Here is a 20726-nt window from a genome sequence, read left to right on the forward strand (position 1 = left end):
CTAGTATTTTCATGACAGGCGTCGAAGTCCAATTTCCCCCATCGAGTGCGCTTTCATTGATACGTTGCTTTTTTGTGAATGGACGGCAAGGGAGGAAGGGGGCGCGGGGTTGCTTGTCTCGTGATTGGCCAAGGCGGATGACGTCACCTCCGCCGTGACGCCATCCTCCTCATTCATAAAAAAAAAAAAAGGAAAAAAGTCGAAACAATCGTGAAGAGAAAGCCAGAGTGACAGAAAGAGGGGGTCGCGGTAACAATGAGCTCCACGGGAGGCGAGATGCGCGCATAGAAAAGCGGAGCTGCGGTGCTGGGGGCGGGTGGGAATCCACGCGGGATCCGGAGCCAGAGGCGAACCGAGCAGCCACAGCAGAGTCCGCAGACCAGCAGCTCAGCAGCCCCTTACACGAGCGACCCCCGCAATGGAGGATCTTTGCGAGATGGACTGCCCAGTGCTCAAGCGGCTCCTGAAGGAAGACGGCGCCCGGTGCCTGCTGCTCGACTGCCGCTCCTTCCTCGCCTACAGCGCCGGGCACATCCGCGGAGCCGTCAACGCCCGCTGCAACACCATTGTGCGCCGCAGAGCCAAGGGCTCCGTGCTGAGCCTGGACCAGGTACTCGCCGGGGATGACGAGGTGCGGGCCAGCCTGCGCTCCGGGATGTATTCGGCCGTCGTGCTGTACGACGAGAGGACGCCCGACGCGGACTCGGTGAAGGAGGACAGCACCGTCAGTTTCGTGCTCCACGCGCTGTGCGGGGACTCCACGGACACGCACATCTATTTTCTCAAAGGTGAGAACAGCTGTTCCATTTGGCTTGCAGTGCACCTTTTCTCACAAATCGGGTCAACAAAAGGCCGTCCACTTGATTATTCATACAGAATAATGTATGGAGCAAGTGAAATATTAACATTTAAATACAACCATTTTGGTTGAGCGTCAACATCAGAAGAAAGAGTGCAGCACAATTTTACTAATCCTATTAGGAAATATTTTGATAAATGAATTCTAATAGTGTGAACGCTATTCATTTTGCGTTCCAGTATTATTTGATTATATTATGGTTAGAATTTAGCTGCTTGACACAACCCACCGTCTGATTCTTATTTTGCTTAAATTCTAAAAATAAATGTAAATTGTATAATTAAAAAAAATCTGAACAATAATTTAATAAAGAATTTACCAACGTCTCATTTGAAATCGTTTTGTTTCCAAATTTTTTTTGTGCATAATAACAGAGCACATTAAAAAAATTGTCAATTGTATAATATTTTAAAGATTTTTTTCAGCACAGTCACACACATTAAAGTGACTTCTCGTGCTCCTGCTATTTAGTTTCCCTATTTTTCTTAACACACACCCACACACACAGAGTTGTCTTGCTACGCGCATGAGATAATGCTCTTACGTTGATGCTACACAAAGCCAGAGAAAGGAAACGCAAATTTAACATTTGATTTAATGTAAGTGTCCATCCTACATTGCTATGTTTAGGCTGTGATGCATTCTTGGTGTGTGTGTGTGTAAGTGACAGATGCCTTAAAGCACAGGAGAGTATGATGCTCAAAATGTGTGTGTGGCTTCCGGTTCATATGACGAGACCAGAGGATGGTACGGTCAGTCTTCATTAATACGAATCATTTTGAGTCGGGAGGTCACGGTTCTTTTTGAAACCGAGAGCGACCCAATTTCTTATAGCATTATAATATTAATGTGTGATGATAGTGACTGATGAATTTCAAAATTTCTTTCCAGGTGGCTACGACCGGTTCTTCTCCGAGTACCCCGAGTTTTGTTTGAAGACCAAATCCTTGCCCCCGCTCACAAGCCAGTCCAGCGTGGACTCGTCATGCTCATCCTGCGGGACGCCTCACCACGATCAGGTAAGAGCTGAAATGATCATAATTCGTCTCATCTTTCATAATACAGACACCCGGGTAAATCTAGTTTTTGATTCATTTGGTGAGTCACCGCCCCCCACTTGACCCCGATAGCAAAACCAGATGCACACCTTTGTCCGGTTTTCCATCCGAATAATTAATTCCGCCGCTTCTGTGTGATATTCAAAAAAGATTCCGTGCTAACAACATGAATAGCAGCAACCAGTACTTAGACAAACACTCCATTTAAGTGGCAGTTGAATTCAAACACAACGGCAGCTGTTGTCTGTTTGCCTTGCTCAAGGGCATCTCAACCGCTGTTTGCTTTCCCACATTCATTCCGACTCAATTTGCCCGTTAAACTCGCCGAGCCTCGGAGCTGTCGGAAGGCGTCGTTTCCGTGGCGTTGAGATATTTGTCTTATGACAGCTACGGGCCCGGCCACACTTCACCACTTATTCTCCTCGCCGCCGTCACTTCCTGTGACCCCGCCGGGCCTTGTTTTGTTTATCTGTGTCGATTTCATGCGCCTCTCGCCGTCACATGCGGCCCGGCTTGATTTCCCCCCCTCCCTCCGGAACACGGCCGTATCGAGCCGAGACAATCGGGCCTCTGTGTCGTTTTGAAGAAAAGAGATAGTCATGGTTGCGCTGTCAGGTGGAGGCGTTTTCGGAGCTTCCGGTGGCGGCGTACAAACAGGATGAGCTAGTTTGACCGCCCCCCCCCTCTTCCTCACATTACATCTCTTAGTGGTATTGATCACTTCCTGACTCTGACAGCGGTGACATAAACCAACACGGGCCTCGTCAATAGGAACCAAAGATCCAATGATAAATGGAGACTTCAGCTTTCATATTGTAGTCATAGCTTCTTTCAGAGGGCCATCAATGTATGAGCACAAGCTACAAAACAAACTGACAACTCGTTTTCAAATCAGACGAGTAAAAACTGGTTAAATATTAAAAAAAAAAGATACTAAAAGTGAAGACAATTTGCAATCCTCGTAACAATTTGTCTTCGTGGGCCGTATCTGGCCCCCGGGCCTTGAGTTTGACACCTGTGATATCGTGGCTTTAAAATTGTATGTTGCTATTGTATTTTTTTCATTTATTTCACAAGGTCACGTGAAAAATTAAAGCCCATGAGAAAGTATCAACTTAAATCTTAAAATCGTTTTGGTTGTAACCCTAACCCTAACCCTTTGATTGACAATATTCATGGTTAGCTGTTAGCTGCGTACAAATAAAATCATGATAGTTCATTTTTTTAACTTTATTTCTTTTCATCAATCATTGCATTTTTTAATAATAGAGTACAACATTGTTTTTATTTATGACTTTCTAAAGAGTATTATTACATTTCTGCTGATGTTACCAAATGTGGTTGCGTGCTACGAGCTGTATTTAAAAAACATGTTTTCAGAGGAGTTTGAATGAAATGGAAAAGCATCAACTCATTTGTTGACTTCCTTTTTTTAAATGATAACTGACTTTAACAGTTATTACATTAGACTTGACGCACACATCTAGTAAATAAAACGGAACTAACTTTCACATGCTTTCCGCCACATAATTACATATTTTTTTCTCAAATGCATCATTGACGGGTCCGCTGACATTTCCTCAATGTTCTCTCACAGCAGTCAATCACATGCACTCGGTGACCCTTTACATGACTTGTACAGCTCCTGGGACTAATGCGATTAAGTCGATACATAAGTGGAGTCACCCTTGTATGCGAGTCATCTGTAGAGAGATCGCCAATGTTGGACACAGAGAATTCTTTGTGCTTCCCATTGAGCCCCCCCCTCACCCCACCCTCCCCTTCAGCACGACATGTTCCCTCCGGTTAGAGATACAAGTACGAGTTTAACCTTGAAATAACAGCAGTGTCATTCCGATTTATTCCAGGCTGGACCTGTTGAGATCCTTCCATTTCTCTACCTGGGCAGTGCTCTCCACGCGTCCAAAAAGGAAGTCCTAGACGCCATCGGCATCTCGGCGCTGCTCAACGTGTCGTCCGACTGTCCCAACCACTTTGAGGGAGCGTACCAGTACAAATGCATCCCCGTGGAGGACAACCACAAAGAAGACATCAGCTGCTGGTTTCTGGAGGCCATCGAGTTCATCGGTCAGTTTGCTGTTTTGCCAATCGTCAAAACACAAGGGAAAACAAATCCATCCGTGCATCTTTGCTTCTATCATTGCTTCCATCCTTGCTTCTATCATTGCTTCCATCCTTGTTTCCACCCATCGATCCATCATTCATTCATTCATTTGTTCATTTATTCATTCTTTCATTCATTCCTTAAGTTTTTCATTCATTCCTCCATTCATGCATCTGTCCATGCATCCATCCAAGCATCCGTCCAAACATCTGTCCATGCATCTGTCCATGCATCCATCCATGCATCCATCCATGCATCCATCCATCCATACATCCATGTCTCCATTCATTCATTCATTCATTCATTTATTTATCCATTCATTTATGCATGCATGCATCCTTGCATCCATCCTTGCATCCATCCATGCATCCATCCATGCATCCATCCATCTATCCTTGCTTCCAACCATGCCTACATACATACACATATACATACACTTACACTTACACATTAACACACATTCACATTCACACATAAATACATACATACATACATACATACTACATACATACTACCCTAACCCTAACCCTAACCCATACTACATACATACATACGAAAAAGTAAGAGGACAATCATTTCTCTGATTGAGCTTTGCATACATCTTCGACATGATGTTGTTTTGCCAGATTGCGTGATGCGCTGTGCCGTATGTGTGTGTGTGTGTGTGTAGGTGCCGCTATGTGTCATAGTTAGCTGCTGTGGGAGCAGATCGTGACTCATCCACACTGTTACCGGGTGAACAGACACTCTGTTACCTGACATCAGTGCAAGAGTCCAAAGTGAACAATCACATTCAATTGACTTCGCATTGCATTAAGGCAGTGTTTCCCAATGTGTTTGAATAAAACGTTGATTTTAAAAAAAAAACGTGATATAAAGCAGTTAACCAAATGTCTGATTTTATGTTTTGATTGGCGAATATAAATACAAGGGTTAGGGTTAGTGAACGAATCACTTCCCAAAGTGATTCGTTCTTTTTTCAGTTCATATGACTTCAACCAGTAGGTGTCGGTAATGCGCATTGAAGCTGGTGCCACCACGCCGTAAATCAAAACGAAGAAGAAAATGACGTAACTTCCCGTTCACAAACGCATTTCCAGTTCATCGCGAGAACGGATCAGTGAGGGAACGAATCGTGACTTTCCCGTTCGCGAACGGGTTAATGCAGGGGTGTCCAAGTCCAGTCCTCGAGGGCCGCATTCCTCCATGTTTTCCAAGTTTCAATGATCAGGCTCCTGCAGAACGTGAGGGTGAACTGATCATTTGAATCAGGTGTGTTTAACGAGGGAAACTTGGAAAACATGTAGGAATGCGGCCCTCGAGGACTGGACTTGGACACCCCTGCCTTACACTGAGTGCCAAAAGTCGCAATGATCGTGAGCAGCGGGGGGGGCCCCATTTCAACCCCTTACACTGAGTGCCAAGCAGGGAAGAAATGGGTACCATTGTTATAGTCACTGGTATGACTCGGCAGGGGTTTGAACCCACAACCTCCCAATCTCAGGGCGGACACTCTCCTCTTAGGCCACTGAGCTGGTAAACACTTGTGACGTAGTCTAACACTTATAGTCGTTTTTAAATAACGTGTATACCTATATACCCCTAAATATTGTTATCCAATATATCTACTGCAATTTCACATTAGATTGCTGGTTTGCTGGAATCGGTTCACTCAAAATATTTGTTCAAAAGAATCGTTCACCAAATCGTTCGCTACACTTTCTTATTTATTTATTAATTTTTTTATAGTAGTTTTTAAATAACGTGTATACCTATGTACTCGTGTACACAGGTTGCTATGACATCTGTGGAGTATTCACTGATCTAGTCGCTTGTGAGCTGCTCCATAAAACCATACATGTAGTGGTTAGTGCTCTGGGCTTTCACCCCAGCGACCCGGGTTTGAATCTCAGTGGGATCAAAAAGATTTTCACTGATCTAGTCGCTTGTGAGCTGCTCCATAAAACCATACATGTTCCATGGCCTCAGAGCAAGGCTTCCATAGGGTAGTGGTTAGTTCTCTGGGCTTTCACCCCAGCGACCCGGGCTCGAATCTCAGAGGGACCCAAAACTTTTTCACTGATCTAGTCGCTTGTGAGCTGCTCCATAAAACCATACATGTTCCATGTACTAAGAGCAAGGCTTCCATAGGATAGTGGTTAGTGCTCTGGGCTGTCACCCCAGCGACCTCAGTTCGAACCTCAGTGGGACCCAAAAATTTTCACTGATCTAGTCTTCTTGTGAGTTGCTCCATAAAACCATACATGTTCCATAGCCTGAGAGCAAGGCTTCCATAGGGTAGTGGTTAGTGCTCTGGGCTGTCTCCCCAGCGACCTCGGTTCAAATCTCAGTGGGACCCAAAATATTTTCACTGATCTAGTCTTCTTGTGAGCTGCTCCATAAAACCATACATGTTCCATGGCCTGAGAGCAAGGCTTCCATAGGGTAGTGGTTAGTGTTCTGGGCTGTCACCCCAGCGACCTCGGTTCGAATCGCAGTGGGACCCAAAAAATTTTCACTGATCTAGTCTTCTTAGATTAGGTTAGAGCTAAAGTTTAGCACTTGGTTAGGGTTTGTGTTGGGCTTAGGCTTGCTTTTGCTGGGGTTAGGGTTAGGGTTTGTGTTGGGCTTAGGCTTGCTTTTGCTGTGCTGAGGCTTAGGGTTAGGCTTGCTCTTGCTGGGGTTAGGGTTAGGGTTTGTGTTGGGCTTAGGCTTGCTTTTGCTGTGCTGAGGCTTAGGGTTAGGCTTGGTCTTGCTGGGGTTAGGGTTAGGGTTAGGGTTTGTGTTTTGGGCTTAGGCTTGCTTTTGCTGTGCTGAGGCTTAAGGTTAGGCTTGCTCTTGCTGGGGTTAGGGTTAGGGTTAGGGTTAGGGTTTGTGTTTTGGGCTTAGGCTTGCTTTTGCTGTGCTGAGGCTTAGGGTTAGGCTTGCTCTTGCTGGGGTTAGGGTTAGGGTTAGGGTTTGTGTTTTGGGCTTAGGCTTGCTTTTGCTGTGCTGAGGCTTAGGGTTAGGCTTGCTCTTGCTGGGGTTAGGGTTAGGGTTAGGGTTTGTGTTTTGGGCTCAGGCTTGCTTTTGCTGTGCTGAGGCTTAGGGTTAGGCTTGCTCTTGCTGGGGTTAGGGTTAGGGTTTGTGTTTTGGGCTTAGGCTTGCTTTTGCTGTGCTGAGGCTTAGGGTTAGGCTTGCTCTTGCTGGGGTTAGGGTTAGGGTTAGGGTTTGTGTTTTGGGCTTAGGCTTGCTTTTGCTGTGCTGAGGCTTAGGGTTAGGCTTGCTCTTGCTGGGGTTAGGGTTAGGGTTAGGGTTTGTGTTTTGGGCTTAGGCTTGCTTTTGCTGTGCTGAGGCTTAGGGTTAGGCTTGCTCTTGCTGGGGTTAGGGTTAGGGTTAGGGTTTGTGTTTTGGGCTTAGGCTTGCTTTTGCTGTGCTGAGGCTTAGGGTTAGGCTTGCTCTTGCTGGGGTTAGGGTTAGGGTTTGTGTTTTGGGCTTAGGCTTGCTTTTGCTGTGCTGAGGCTCAGGGTTAGGCTTGCTCTTGCTGGGGTTAGGGTTAGGGTTTGTGTTTTGGGCTTAGGCTTGCTTTTGCTGTGCTGAGGCTTAAGGTTAGGCTTGCTCTTGCTGGGGTTAGGGTTAGGGTTTGTGTGTTGGCCTTAGGCTTGCTTTTGCTGTGCTGAGGCTTAGGGTTAGGCTTGCTCTTGCTGGGGTTAGGGTTAGGGTTAGGGTTTGTGTTTTGGGCTTAGGCTTGCTTTTGCTGTGCTGAGGCTTAGGGTTAGGCTTGCTCTTGCTGGGGTTAGGGTTAGGGTTTGTGTGTTGGCCTTAGGCTTGCTTTTGCTGTGCTGAGGCTTAGGGTTAGGTTTGCTCTTGCTGGGGTTAGGGTTAGGGTTTGTGTTTTGGGTTTAGGCTTGCTTTTGCTGTGCTGAGGCTTAGGGTTAGGCTTGCTCTTGCTGGGGTTAGGGTTAGGGTTTGTGTTTTGGGCTTAGGCTTGCTTTTGCTGTGCTGAGGCTTAGGGTTAGGCTTGCTCTTGCTGGGGTTAGGGTTAGGGTTAGGGTTTGTGTTTTGGGCTTAGGCTTGCTTTTGCTGTGCTGAGGCTTAGGGTTAGGCTTGCTCTTGCTGGGGTTATAGGGTTAGGGTTAGGGTTTGTGTTTTGGGCTTAGGCTTGCTCTTGCTGTGCTGAGGCTTAGGGTTAGGCTTGCACTTGCTGGGGTTAGGGTTAGGGTTAGGGTTTGTGTTTTGGGCTTAGGCTTGCTTTTGCTGTGCTGAGGCTTAGGGTTAGGCTTGCTCTTGCTGGGGTTAGGGTTAGGGTTAGGGTTTTGGGCTTAGGCTTGCTTTTGCTGTGCTGAGGCTTAGGGTTAGGCTTGCTCTTGCTGGGGTTAGGGTTAGGGTTAGGGTTTGTGTTTTGGGCTTAGACTTGCTTTTGCTGTGCTGAGGCTTAGGGTTAGGCTTGCTCTTGCTGGGGTTAGGGTTAGGGTTAGGGTTTGTGTGTTGGCCTTAGGCTTGCTTTTGCTGTGCTGAGGCTTAGGGTTAGGCTTGCTCTTGCTGGGGTTATAGGGTTAGGGTTAGGGTTTGTGTTTTGGGCTTAGGCTTGCTCTTGCTGTGCTGAGGCTTAGGGTTAGGCTTGCACTTGCTGGGGTTAGGGTTAGGGTTAGGGTTTGTGTTTTGGGCTTAGGCTTGCTTTTGCTGTGCTGAGGCTTAGGGTTAGGCTTGCTCTTGCTGGGGTTAGGGTTAGGGTTAGGGTTTTGGGCTTAGGCTTGCTTTTGCTGTGCTGAGGCTTAGGGTTAGGCTTGCTCTTGCTGGGGTTAGGGTTAGGGTTAGGGTTTGTGTTTTGGGCTTAGACTTGCTTTTGCTGTGCTGAGGCTTAGGGTTAGGCTTGCTCTTGCTGGGGTTAGGGTTAGGGTTAGGGTTTGTGTGTTGGCCTTAGGCTTGCTTTTGCTGTGCTGAGGCTTAGGGTTAGGTTTGCTCTTGCTGGAGTTAGGGTTAGGGTTAGGGTTTGTGTTTTGGGCTTAGGCTTGCTTTTGCTGTGCTGAGGCTTAAGGTTAGGCTTGCTCTTGCTGGGGTTAGGGTTAGGGTTAGGGTTTGTGTTTTGGGCTTAGGCTTGCTTTTGCTGTGCTGAGGCTTAGGGTTAGGCTTGCTCTTGCTGGGGTTAGGGTTAGGGTTTGTGTTTTGGGCTTAGGCTTGCTTTTGCTGTGCCGAGGCTTAGGGTTAGGCTTGCTCTTGCTGGGGTTAGGGTTAGGGTTAGGGTTTGTGTTTTGGGCTTAGGCTTGCTTTTGCTGTGCTGAGGCTTAGGGTTAGGCTTGCTCTTGCTGGGGTTAGGGTTAGGGTTAGGGTTTGTGTTTTGGGCTTAGGCTTGCTTTTGCTGTGCTGAGGCTTAAGGTTAGGCTTGCTCTTGCTGGGGTTAGGGTTAGGGTTAGGGTTTGTGTTTTGGGCTTAGGCTTGCTTTTGCTGTGCTGAGGCTTAGGGTTAGGCTTGCTCTTGCTGGGGTTAGGGTTAGGGTTAGGGTTTGTGTTTTGGGCTTAGGCTTGCTTTTGCTGTGCTGAGGCTTAGGGTTAGGCTTGCTCTTGCTGGGGTTAGGGTTAGGGTTAGGGTTTGTGTTTTGGGCTTAGGCTTGCTTTTGCTGTGCTGAGGCTTAGGGTTAGGCTTGCTCTTGCTGGGGTTAGGGTTAGGGTTTGTGTGTTGGCCTTAGGCTTGCTTTTGCTGTGCTGAGGCTTAGGGTTAGGCTTGCTCTTGCTGGGGTTAGGGTTAGGGTTTGTGTTTTGGGCTTAGGCTTGCTTTTGTTGTGCTGAGGCTTAGGGTTAGGCTTGCTCTTGCTGGGGTTAGGGTTAGGGTTTGTGTGTTGGCCTTAGGCTTGCTTTTGCTGTGCTGAGGCTTAGGGTTAGGTTTGCTCTTGCTGGGGTTAGGGTTAGGGTTAGGGTTTGTGTTTTGGGCTTAGGCTTGCTTTTGCTGTGCTGAGGTTTAGGGTTAGGCTTGCTCTTGCTGGGGTTAGGGTTAGGGTTAGGGTTTGTGTTTTGGGCTTAGGCTTGCTTTTGCTGTGCTGAGGCTTAGGGTTAGGCTTGCTCTTGCTGGGGTTAGGGTTAGGGTTAGGGTTTGTGTTTTGGGCTTAGGCTTGCTTTTGCTGTGCTGAGGCTTAGGGTTAGGCTTGCTCTTGCTGGCAAGAAAGCAAGCCTAAGCCCAAAACACAAACCCTAACCCTAACCCTAACCCCAGCAAGAGCAAGCCTAACCCTAAGCCTCAGCACAGCAAAAGCAAGCCTAAGCCCAAAACACAAACCCTAACCCTAACCCTAACCCCAGCAAGAGCAAGCCTGACCTTAAGCCTCAGCACAGCAAAAGCAAGCCTAAGCCCAAAACACAAACCCTAACCCTAACCCTAACCCCAGCAAGAGCAAGCCTAACCCTATGCCTCAGCACAGCAAAAGCAAGCCAAAGCCCAAAACACAAACCCTAACCCTAACCCTAACCCCAGCAAGAGCAAGCCTAACCCTAAGCCTCAGCACAGCAAAAGCAAGCCTAAGCCCAAAACACAAACCCTAACCCTAACCCTAACCCCAGCAAGAGCAAGCCTAACCCTAAGCCTCAGCACAGCAAAAGCAAGCCTAAGCCCAAAACACAAACCCTAACCCTAACCCTATAACCCCAGCAAGAGCAAGCCTAACCCTAAGCCTCAGCACAGCAAAAGCAAGTCTAAGCCCAAAACACAAACCCTAACCCTAACCCCAGCAAGAGCAAGCCTAACCCTAAGCCTCAGCACAGCAAAAGCAAGCCTAAGCCCAAAACACAAACCCTAACCCTAACCCTAACCCCAGCAAGAGCAAGCCTAACCCTAAGCCTCAGCACAGCAAAAGCAAGCCTAAGGCCAACACACAAACCCTAACCCTAACCCTAACCCCAGCAAGTGCAAGCCTAACCCTAAGCCTCAGCACAGCAAAAGCAAGCCTAAGCCCAAAACACAAACCCTAACCCTAACCCTAACCCCAGCAAGAGCAAGCCTAACCCTAAGCCTCAGCACAGCAAAAGCAAGCCTAAGCCCAAAACACAAACCCTAACCCTAACCCCAGCAAGAGCAAGCCTAACCTTAAGCCTCAGCACAGCAAAAGCAAGCCTAAGCCCAAAACACAAACCCTAACCCTAACCCTAACCCCAGCAAGAGCAAGCCTAACCCTAAGCCTCAGCACAGCAAAAGCAAGCCTAAGCCCAAAACACAAACCCTAACCCTAACCCCAGCAAGAGCAAGCCTAACCCTAAACCTCAGCACAGCAAAAGCAAGCCTAAGCCCAAAACACAAACCCTAACCCTAACCCTAACCCTAACCCCAGCAAGAGCAAACCTAACCCTAAGCCTCAGCACAGCAAAAGCAAGCCTAAGGCCAACACACAAATCCTAACCCTAACCCTAACCCCAGCAAGAGCAAGCCTAACCCTAAGCCTCAGCACAGCAAAAGCAAGCCTAAGCCCAAAACACAAACCCTAACCCTAACCCTAACCCCAGCAAGAGCAAGCCTAACCCTAAGCCTCAGCACAGCAAAAGCAAGCCTAAACCCAAAACACAAACCCTAACCCTAACCCTAACCCCAGCAAGAGCAAGCCTAACCCTAAGCCTCAGCACAGCAAAAGCAAGCCTAAGCCCAAAACACAAACCCTAACCCTAACCCCAGCAAGAGCAAGCCTAACCCTAAGCCTCAGCACAGCAAAAGCAAGCCTAAGCCCAAAACACAAACCCTAACCCTAACCCTATAACCCCAGCAAGAGCAAGCCTAACCCTAAGCCTCAGCACAGCAAAAGCAAGTCTAAGCCCAAAACACAAACCCTAACCCTAACCCCAGCAAGAGCAAGCCTAACCCTAAGCCTCAGCACAGCAAAAGCAAGCCTAAGCCCAAAACACAAACCCTAACCCTAACCCTAACCCCAGCAAGAGCAAGCCTAACCCTAAGCCTCAGCACAGCAAAAGCAAGCCTAAGGCCAACACACAAACCCTAACCCTAACCCTAACCCCAGCAAGTGCAAGCCTAACCCTAAGCCTCAGCACAGCAAAAGCAAGCCTAAGCCCAAAACACAAACCCTAACCCTAACCCTAACCCCAGCAAGAGCAAGCCTAACCCTAAGCCTCAGCACAGCAAAAGCAAGCCTAAGCCCAAAACACAAACCCTAACCCTAACCCTAACCCTAACCCCAGCAAGAGCAAGCCTGACCTTAAGCCTCAGCACAGCAAAAGCAAGCCTAAGCCCAAAACACAAACCCTAACCCTAACCCTAACCCCAGCAAGAGCAAGCCTAACCCTATGCCTCAGCACAGCAAAAGCAAGCCAAAGCCCAAAACACAAACCCTAACCCTAACCCTAACCCCAGCAAGAGCAAGCCTAACCCTAAGCCTCAGCACAGCAAAAGCAAGCCTAAGCCCAAAACACAAACCCTAACCCTAACCCTAACCCCAGCAAGAGCAAGCCTAACCCTAAGCCTCAGCACAGCAAAAGCAAGCCTAAGCCCAAAACACAAACCCTAACCCTAACCCTATAACCCCAGCAAGAGCAAGCCTAACCCTAAGCCTCAGCACAGCAAAAGCAAGTCTAAGCCCAAAACACAAACCCTAACCCTAACCCCAGCAAGAGCAAGCCTAACCCTAAGCCTCAGCACAGCAAAAGCAAGCCTAAGCCCAAAACACAAACCCTAACCCTAACCCTAACCCCAGCAAGAGCAAGCCTAACCCTAAGCCTCAGCACAGCAAAAGCAAGCCTAAGGCCAACACACAAACCCTAACCCTAACCCTAACCCCAGCAAGTGCAAGCCTAACCCTAAGCCTCAGCACAGCAAAAGCAAGCCTAAGCCCAAAACACAAACCCTAACCCTAACCCTAACCCCAGCAAGAGCAAGCCTAACCCTAAGCCTCAGCACAGCAAAAGCAAGCCTAAGCCCAAAACACAAACCCTAACCCTAACCCCAGCAAGAGCAAGCCTAACCTTAAGCCTCAGCACAGCAAAAGCAAGCCTAAGCCCAAAACACAAACCCTAACCCTAACCCTAACCCCAGCAAGAGCAAGCCTAACCCTAAGCCTCAGCACAGCAAAAGCAAGCCTAAGCCCAAAACACAAACCCTAACCCTAACCCCAGCAAGAGCAAGCCTAACCCTAAACCTCAGCACAGCAAAAGCAAGCCTAAGCCCAAAACACAAACCCTAACCCTAACCCTAACCCTAACCCCAGCAAGAGCAAACCTAACCCTAAGCCTCAGCACAGCAAAAGCAAGCCTAAGGCCAACACACAAATCCTAACCCTAACCCTAACCCCAGCAAGAGCAAGCCTAACCCTAAGCCTCAGCACAGCAAAAGCAAGCCTAAGCCCAAAACACAAACCCTAACCCTAACCCTAACCCCAGCAAGAGCAAGCCTAACCCTAAGCCTCAGCACAGCAAAAGCAAGCCTAAACCCAAAACACAAACCCTAACCCTAACCCTAACCCCAGCAAGAGCAAGCCTAACCCTAAGCCTCAGCACAGCAAAAGCAAGCCTAAGCCCAAAACACAAACCCTAACCCTAACCCCAGCAAGAGCAAGCCTAACCCTAAGCCTCAGCACAGCAAAAGCAAGCCTAAGCCCAAAACACAAACCCTAACCCTAACCCTAACCCCAGCAAGAGCAAGCCTAACCCTAAGCCTCAGCACAGCAAAAGCAAGCCTAAGCCCAAAACACAAACCCTAACCCTAACCCTATAACCCCAGCAAGAGCAAGCCTAACCCTAAGCCTCAGCACAGCAAAAGCAAGTCTAAGCCCAAAACACAAACCCTAACCCTAACCCCAGCAAGAGCAAGCCTAACCCTAAGCCTCAGCACAGCAAAAGCAAGCCTAAGCCCAAAACACAAACCCTAACCCTAACCCTAACCCCAGCAAGAGCAAGCCTAACCCTAAGCCTCAGCACAGCAAAAGCAAGCCTAAGGCCAACACACAAACCCTAACCCTAACCCTAACCCCAGCAAGTGCAAGCCTAACCCTAAGCCTCAGCACAGCAAAAGCAAGCCTAAGCCCAAAACACAAACCCTAACCCTAACCCTAACCCCAGCAAGAGCAAGCCTAACCCTAAGCCTCAGCACAGCAAAAGCAAGCCTAAGCCCAAAACACAAACCCTAACCCTAACCCCAGCAAGAGCAAGCCTAACCTTAAGCCTCAGCACAGCAAAAGCAAGCCTAAGCCCAAAACACAAACCCTAACCCTAACCCTAACCCCAGCAAGAGCAAGCCTAACCCTAAGCCTCAGCACAGCAAAAGCAAGCCTAAGCCCAAAACACAAACCCTAACCCTAACCCCAGCAAGAGCAAGCCTAACCCTAAACCTCAGCACAGCAAAAGCAAGCCTAAGCCCAAAACACAAACCCTAACCCTAACCCTAACCCTAACCCCAGCAAGAGCAAACCTAACCCTAAGCCTCAGCACAGCAAAAGCAAGCCTAAGGCCAACACACAAATCCTAACCCTAACCCTAACCCCAGCAAGAGCAAGCCTAACCCTAAGCCTCAGCACAGCAAAAGCAAGCCTAAGCCCAAAACACAAACCCTAACCCTAACCCTAACCCCAGCAAGAGCAAGCCTAACCCTAAGCCTCAGCACAGCAAAAGCAAGCCTAAACCCAAAACACAAACCCTAACCCTAACCCTAACCCCAGCAAGAGCAAGCCTAACCCTAAGCCTCAGCACAGCAAAAGCAAGCCTAAGCCCAAAACACAAACCCTAACCCTAACCCCAGCAAGAGCAAGCCTAACCCTAAGCCTCAGCACAGCAAAAGCAAGCCTAAGCCCAAAACACAAACCCTAACCCTAACCCTAACCCCAGCAAGAGCAAGCCTAACCCTAAGCCTCAGCACAGCAAAAGCAAGCCTAAGCCCAAAACACAAACCCTAACCCTAACCCTATAACCCCAGCAAGAGCAAGCCTAACCCTAAGCCTCAGCACAGCAAAAGCAAGTCTAAGCCCAAAACACAAACCCTAACCCTAACCCCAGCAAGAGCAAGCCTAACCCTAAGCCTCAGCACAGCAAAAGCAAGCCTAAGCCCAAAACACAAACCCTAACCCTAACCCTAACCCCAGCAAGAGCAAGCCTAACCCTAAGCCTCAGCACAGCAAAAGCAAGCCTAAGGCCAACACACAAACCCTAACCCTAACCCTAACCCCAGCAAGTGCAAGCCTAACCCTAAGCCTCAGCACAGCAAAAGCAAGCCTAAGCCCAAAACACAAACCCTAACCCTAACCCTAACCCCAGCAAGAGCAAGCCTAACCCTAAGCCTCAGCACAGCAAAAGCAAGCCTAAGCCCAAAACACAAACCCTAACCCTAACCCCAGCAAGAGCAAGCCTAACCTTAAGCCTCAGCACAGCAAAAGCAAGCCTAAGCCCAAAACACAAACCCTAACCCTAACCCTAACCCCAGCAAGAGCAAGCCTAACCCTAAGCCTCAGCACAGCAAAAGCAAGCCTAAGCCCAAAACACAAACCCTAACCCTAACCCCAGCAAGAGCAAGCCTAACCCTAAACCTCAGCACAGCAAAAGCAAGCCTAAGCCCAAAACACAAACCCTAACCCTAACCCTAACCCTAACCCCAGCAAGAGCAAACCTAACCCTAAGCCTCAGCACAGCAAAAGCAAGCCTAAGGCCAACACACAAATCCTAACCCTAACCCTAACCCCAGCAAGAGCAAGCCTAACCCTAAGCCTCAGCACAGCAAAAGCAAGCCTAAGCCCAAAACACAAACCCTAACCCTAACCCTAACCCCAGCAAGAGCAAGCCTAACCCTAAGCCTCAGCACAGCAAAAGCAAGCCTAAACCCAAAACACAAACCCTAACCCTAACCCTAACCCCAGCAAGAGCAAGCCTAACCCTAAGCCTCAGCACAGCAAAAGCAAGCCTAAGCCCAAAACACAAACCCTAACCCTAACCCCAGCAAGAGCAAGCCTAACCCTAAGCCTCAGCACAGCAAAAGCAAGCCTAAGCCCAAAACACAAACCCTAACCCTAACCCTAACCCCAGCAAGAGCAAGCCTAACCCTAAGCCTCAGCACAGCAAAAGCAAGCCTAAGCCCAAAACACAAACCCTAACCCTAACCCTATAACCCCAGCAAGAGCAAGCCTAACCCTAAGCCTCAGCACAGCAAAAGCAAGTCTAAGCCCAAAACACAAACCCTAACCCTAACCCCAGCAAGAGCAAGCCTAACCCTAAGCCTCAGCACAGCAAAAGCAAGCCTAAGCCCAAAACACAAACCCTAACCCTAACCCTAACCCCAGCAAGAGCAAGCCTAACCCTAAGCCTCAGCACAGCAAAAGCAAGCCTAAGGCCAACACACAAACCCTAACCCTAACCCTAACCCCAGCAAGTGCAAGCCTAACCCTAAGCCTCAGCACAGCAAAAGCAAGCCTAAGCCCAAAACACAAACCCTAACCCTAACCCTAACCCCAGCAAGAGCAAGCCTAACCCTAAGCCTCAGCACAGCAAAAGCAAGCCTAAGCCCAAAACACAAACCCTAACCCTAACCCCAGCAAGAGCAAGCCTAACCTTAAGCCTCAGCACAGCAAAAGCAAGCCTAAGCCCAAAACACAAACCCTAACCCTAACCCTAACCCCAGCAAGAGCAAGCCTAACCCTAAGCCTCAGCACAGCAAAAGCAAGCCTAAGCCCAAAACACAAACCCTAACCCTAACCCCAGCAAGAGCAAGCCTAACCCTAAACCTCAGCACAGCAAAAGCAAGCCTAAGCCCAAAACACAAACCCTAACCCTAACCCTAACCCTAACCCCAGCAAGAGCAAACCTAACCCTAAGCCTCAGCACAGCAAAAGCAAGCCTAAGGCCAACACACAAATCCTAACCCTAACCCTAACCCCAGCAAGAGCAAGCCTAACCCTAAGCCTCAGCACAGCAAAAGCAAGCCTAAGCCCAAAACACAAACCCTAACCCTAACCCTAACCCCAGCAAGAGCAAGCCTAACCCTAAGCCTCAGCACAGCAAAAGCAAGCCTAAACCCAAAACACAAACCCTAACCCTAACCCTAACCCCAGCAAGAGCAAGCCTAACCCTAAGCCTCAGCACAGCAAAAGCAAGCCTAAGCCCAAAACACAAACCCTAACCCTAACCCCAGCAAGAGCAAGCCTAACCTTAAGCCTCAGCACAGCAAAAGCAAGCCTAAGCCCAAAACACAAACCCTAACCCTAACCCTAACCCCAGCAAGAGCAAGCCTAACCCTAAGCCTCAGCACAGCAAAAGCAAGCCTAAGCCCAACACAAACCCTAACCCTAACCCTAACCACAGCAAGAGCAAGCCTAACCCTAAGCCTCAGCACAGCAAAAGCAAGCCTAAGCCCAACACAAACCCTAACCAAGTGCTAAACTTTAGCTCTAACCTAATCTAAGAAGACTAGATCAGTGAAAATTTTTGGGTCCCACTGAGGTTCGAACCGAGGTCGATGGGGTGACAGCCCAGAGCACTAACCACTACCCTATGGAAGCCTTACTCTTGGTACATGGAACATGTATGGTTTTATGGAGCAGCTCACAAGAAGACTAGATCAGTGAAAATCTTTTGAGTCCCACTGAGGTTTGAACCGAGGTCGCCGGGGTGAAAGCCCAGAGGACTAACCACTACCCTATGGAAGCCCTGCTCTCAGGCCATGGAACATGTATGGTTTTATGGAGCAGCTCACAAGCGACTAGATCAGTGAAAAATTTTTGGGTCCCTCTTAGATTCGAACCCGGGTCGCTGGGGTGAAAGCCCAGAGCACTAACCACTACCCTATGGAAGCCTTGCTCTTAGTACATGGAACATGTATGGTTTTATGGACCAGCTCACAAGCGACTAGATCAGTGAAGACTCCACAGCAGATGTCATCACAACACGTTGTGTACACGTGTACATAAGTATACACGTTATTTAAAAACTACTATAAAAAAAATAAATAAATAAGAAAGTGTAGCGAACGATTTGGTGAACGATTCTTTTGAACAAATATTTTGAGTGAACCGATTCTAAAGATTCAGTTCACTTAAAAGAACTGGAATACACATCGCTCGTACAAAACAGTGCAAGCTATTGCAGACTGCCGGTCGAAATAGGTGGTGACTCGGGCTCTTTTGTTGTGGAATTAACCCTTTATTTATTTATTCTCTTTTTTATTTTTAACCTCATGTAGTGTACCTACACATATTGTCATATAAAGCAGTTAACCAAATGTCTGATTTTTATGTTTTAATTGGCGAATATCAAAACAAGGAATAAGACGCCAAACAAGTTATACACGTTATTTAAAAACGACTATAAGTGTTAGACTACGATACAAGTGCTTACCAGCTCAGTGGCCTTAGAGGAGAGTGTCCGCCCTGAGATTGGGAGGTTGTGGGTTCAAACCCCTGCCGAGTCATACCAGTGACTATAACAATGGTACCCATTTCTTCCCTGCTTGGCACTCAGTGTAAGGGGTTGAAATGGGGCCCCCCCCGCTGCTCACGATCATTGGTTAATGATTAACTCGTTCGCGAACGGGAAAGTCACGATTCGTTCCCTGACTGATCTATTCACGCGATGAACTGGAAATACAAATCACTTACTTACGCGTTCACTCACAGCTCCGTTTAGTTGGTGAACGGGAAATGCAATTCACGACTCGTTCGTAAACAGGAAGTGACGTCATTTTCTTCTTCTTGTTTTACGCCGAGGTGGCACCAGCTTCAATGCACATTACCGACACCTACTGGTTAAAGTCATATGAACTGAAAAATGAACGAATCACATGGTTTTTATTGTTTATTTCTTTGAATCATGTTCGAAAAAAAGATTCATTCATCAAGCAAGACGTATTTAATGACAAAAACAATGCAAATGATAGTCATGAAAATGTATTTTTGTATTGTTGTTCCCTGCACCGTATGAATGTTATTTTTCATAATTTTTTTTTCTTTTTTTCAGACTCCGTGCGTGACTCGAGCGGCCGCGTCCTGGTCCACTGCCAGGCAGGCATCTCCCGTTCGGCCACCATCTGCCTGGCCTACCTGATGAAAAGGAAGCGTGTGCGTCTAGACGAGGCGTTTGAGTTTGTGCGACGCCGCCGCTCCATCATCTCGCCCAACTTTAGCTTCATGGGCCAGCTGCTGCAGTTCGAGTCCCAGCTGCTCGCCACCTCATGCGCCGCCGAGGCCGCCGCCACCGCCAGCCCGTTGCTGGCACCCAAGACATCATCGGGAGTGGCGTCGGCCGCCGCCACGCCCACTTCGCCCTTCATCTTCAACTTCCCTGTGTCGGTGGTGAACCCTGCCTACCTGCACCACAGTCCTCTCACCACGTCGCCGGGCTGCTGATGGCTCGCCGTGACACTCCGAACGCTTCCTGGCTCACAAACCAGCTTCTTCCAATAAGTGACCAAAAAAAAAATCAAACTTGACTTTCAACCAGGTTTGTGCACTGGACTTAAAGTGACACACGCTGTTGACATGCATTGACATTCATGATGATGAACACGTTTGGTACGAAGATGGGCTCTGTTGCAAATTTCCAGTAAAAATCTTTGTCAGGTGAAGCTGAGGAGTTTTGAAAAAAATTCCCATGGAATTTATGAGAATTGATGGTAATGTAATATAAAACTGACATGAAAGCAAAGAATCAAAAGAAAAAAACATGTCACCAGCTTTATCAAGTTAAACAATCACTTCTTTCATTGAACTAAAACATGAATGCGGAGTGAAATATTTTCCACCCACCACATTCCTTCTGTAAATGTCAACTAAAATAGAATATATTTCCTTCAATTTAGTAAATTCCCATGGAAAGTTACCAACTTTCAAAATTCCCCAGAATTTTGCACCCGCGGTTGCCATGGAGACGACAGCTCTTTAAGCCGAGGAGATGGATGCAGGAAGGAAGAAGGAATTTTAAGCACCCGCTCCTTCCTCCTTTGGCACTCTTCTGGCTGCCACACAAAAGATCTGGATATGTGTGTGGGGGTGGGGGTCGAGGGGAGGGGGGGTCTGATAGAAAGCAGACCCTCCTCAGTGACAGGTGCTCTGCTGCCAGGCCGACCGGAGTTTCCTGTCCATCCTCTTCCTCACGCACGCTTAACACAAACAGGCCTTCCTCTCATCTCCTTTCATGTCCTTCCACTTAATCTCTTCTCATATTCGCCGCCTCCTCTTCTTCCTCTCTGATGTTTGTTCTTCTCTTTCCCCGACGAGGCGGCGCGTGCAAAATAAATAGAAAAAAATGAGACATCAACACGAAGCCGGGAAATACTCATCAGGTCCGAGTCACAATGGGTCTCTCCTGCTTCATACGACAAACATTTTCTTGCTTTTTAAAGATTGTCGACACCTATTTCTGTAGCACTTTGAAGTGATGCAATACTGTATTTGTATTTGCTGGTTGCTCATCACGGTGACAGTAGATTGACTTTTTTTTTTTTTGGAAGGAGAGATGGAGAGCGAGAACCAATCAGTTGAGGAAAAAAAAATGGCAATACTTTTGTCTGTGTGAGTTGAGTCTTTTTTTACGCTCTTTCTGGGAGCTCAGCGCAGTCAAAGCATCATACGGCAATAGAAAACCTTCACGTAAACATGTGTATATAGAATACATTGAAAAGAAAAAAAAAATCGATTTTATTGTGTGGAATGAATGAACTGTGCATTTATTTATTACGGAGAAACCACTGTTGAATAAAACTTGTTCTTAATTAAACTGTGTCTTTTCTTTAGTGGCTAAAAATCAAA

At 47.8% G+C, this 20726-nt stretch overlaps 1 protein-coding gene across 1 annotated transcript; it reads left to right on the forward strand.

Annotated features, from left to right (window-relative positions):
• Nucleotides 1-218: 218 nt before the first annotated feature.
• On the forward strand, nt 219-20694 carry dusp4 (dual specificity phosphatase 4). The gene is made up of 4 exons (XM_088392505.1): nt 219-788; nt 1751-1878; nt 3786-4005; nt 18937-20694. Exons 1-4 carry the CDS (start codon nt 419-421, stop codon nt 19323-19325), a joined length of 1107 nt encoding a protein of 368 aa, XP_088248631.1. The 5' UTR covers nt 219-418; the 3' UTR covers nt 19326-20694.
• Nucleotides 20695-20726: the final 32 nt, after the last annotated feature.

The sequence above is a fragment of the Syngnathus floridae genome, chromosome 12 (assembly GCF_059516105.1).
Source record: "Syngnathus floridae isolate MCC-2025c chromosome 12, RoL_Sflo_1.0, whole genome shotgun sequence".
Classification (NCBI taxonomy): domain Eukaryota; kingdom Metazoa; phylum Chordata; class Actinopteri; order Syngnathiformes; family Syngnathidae; genus Syngnathus; species Syngnathus floridae.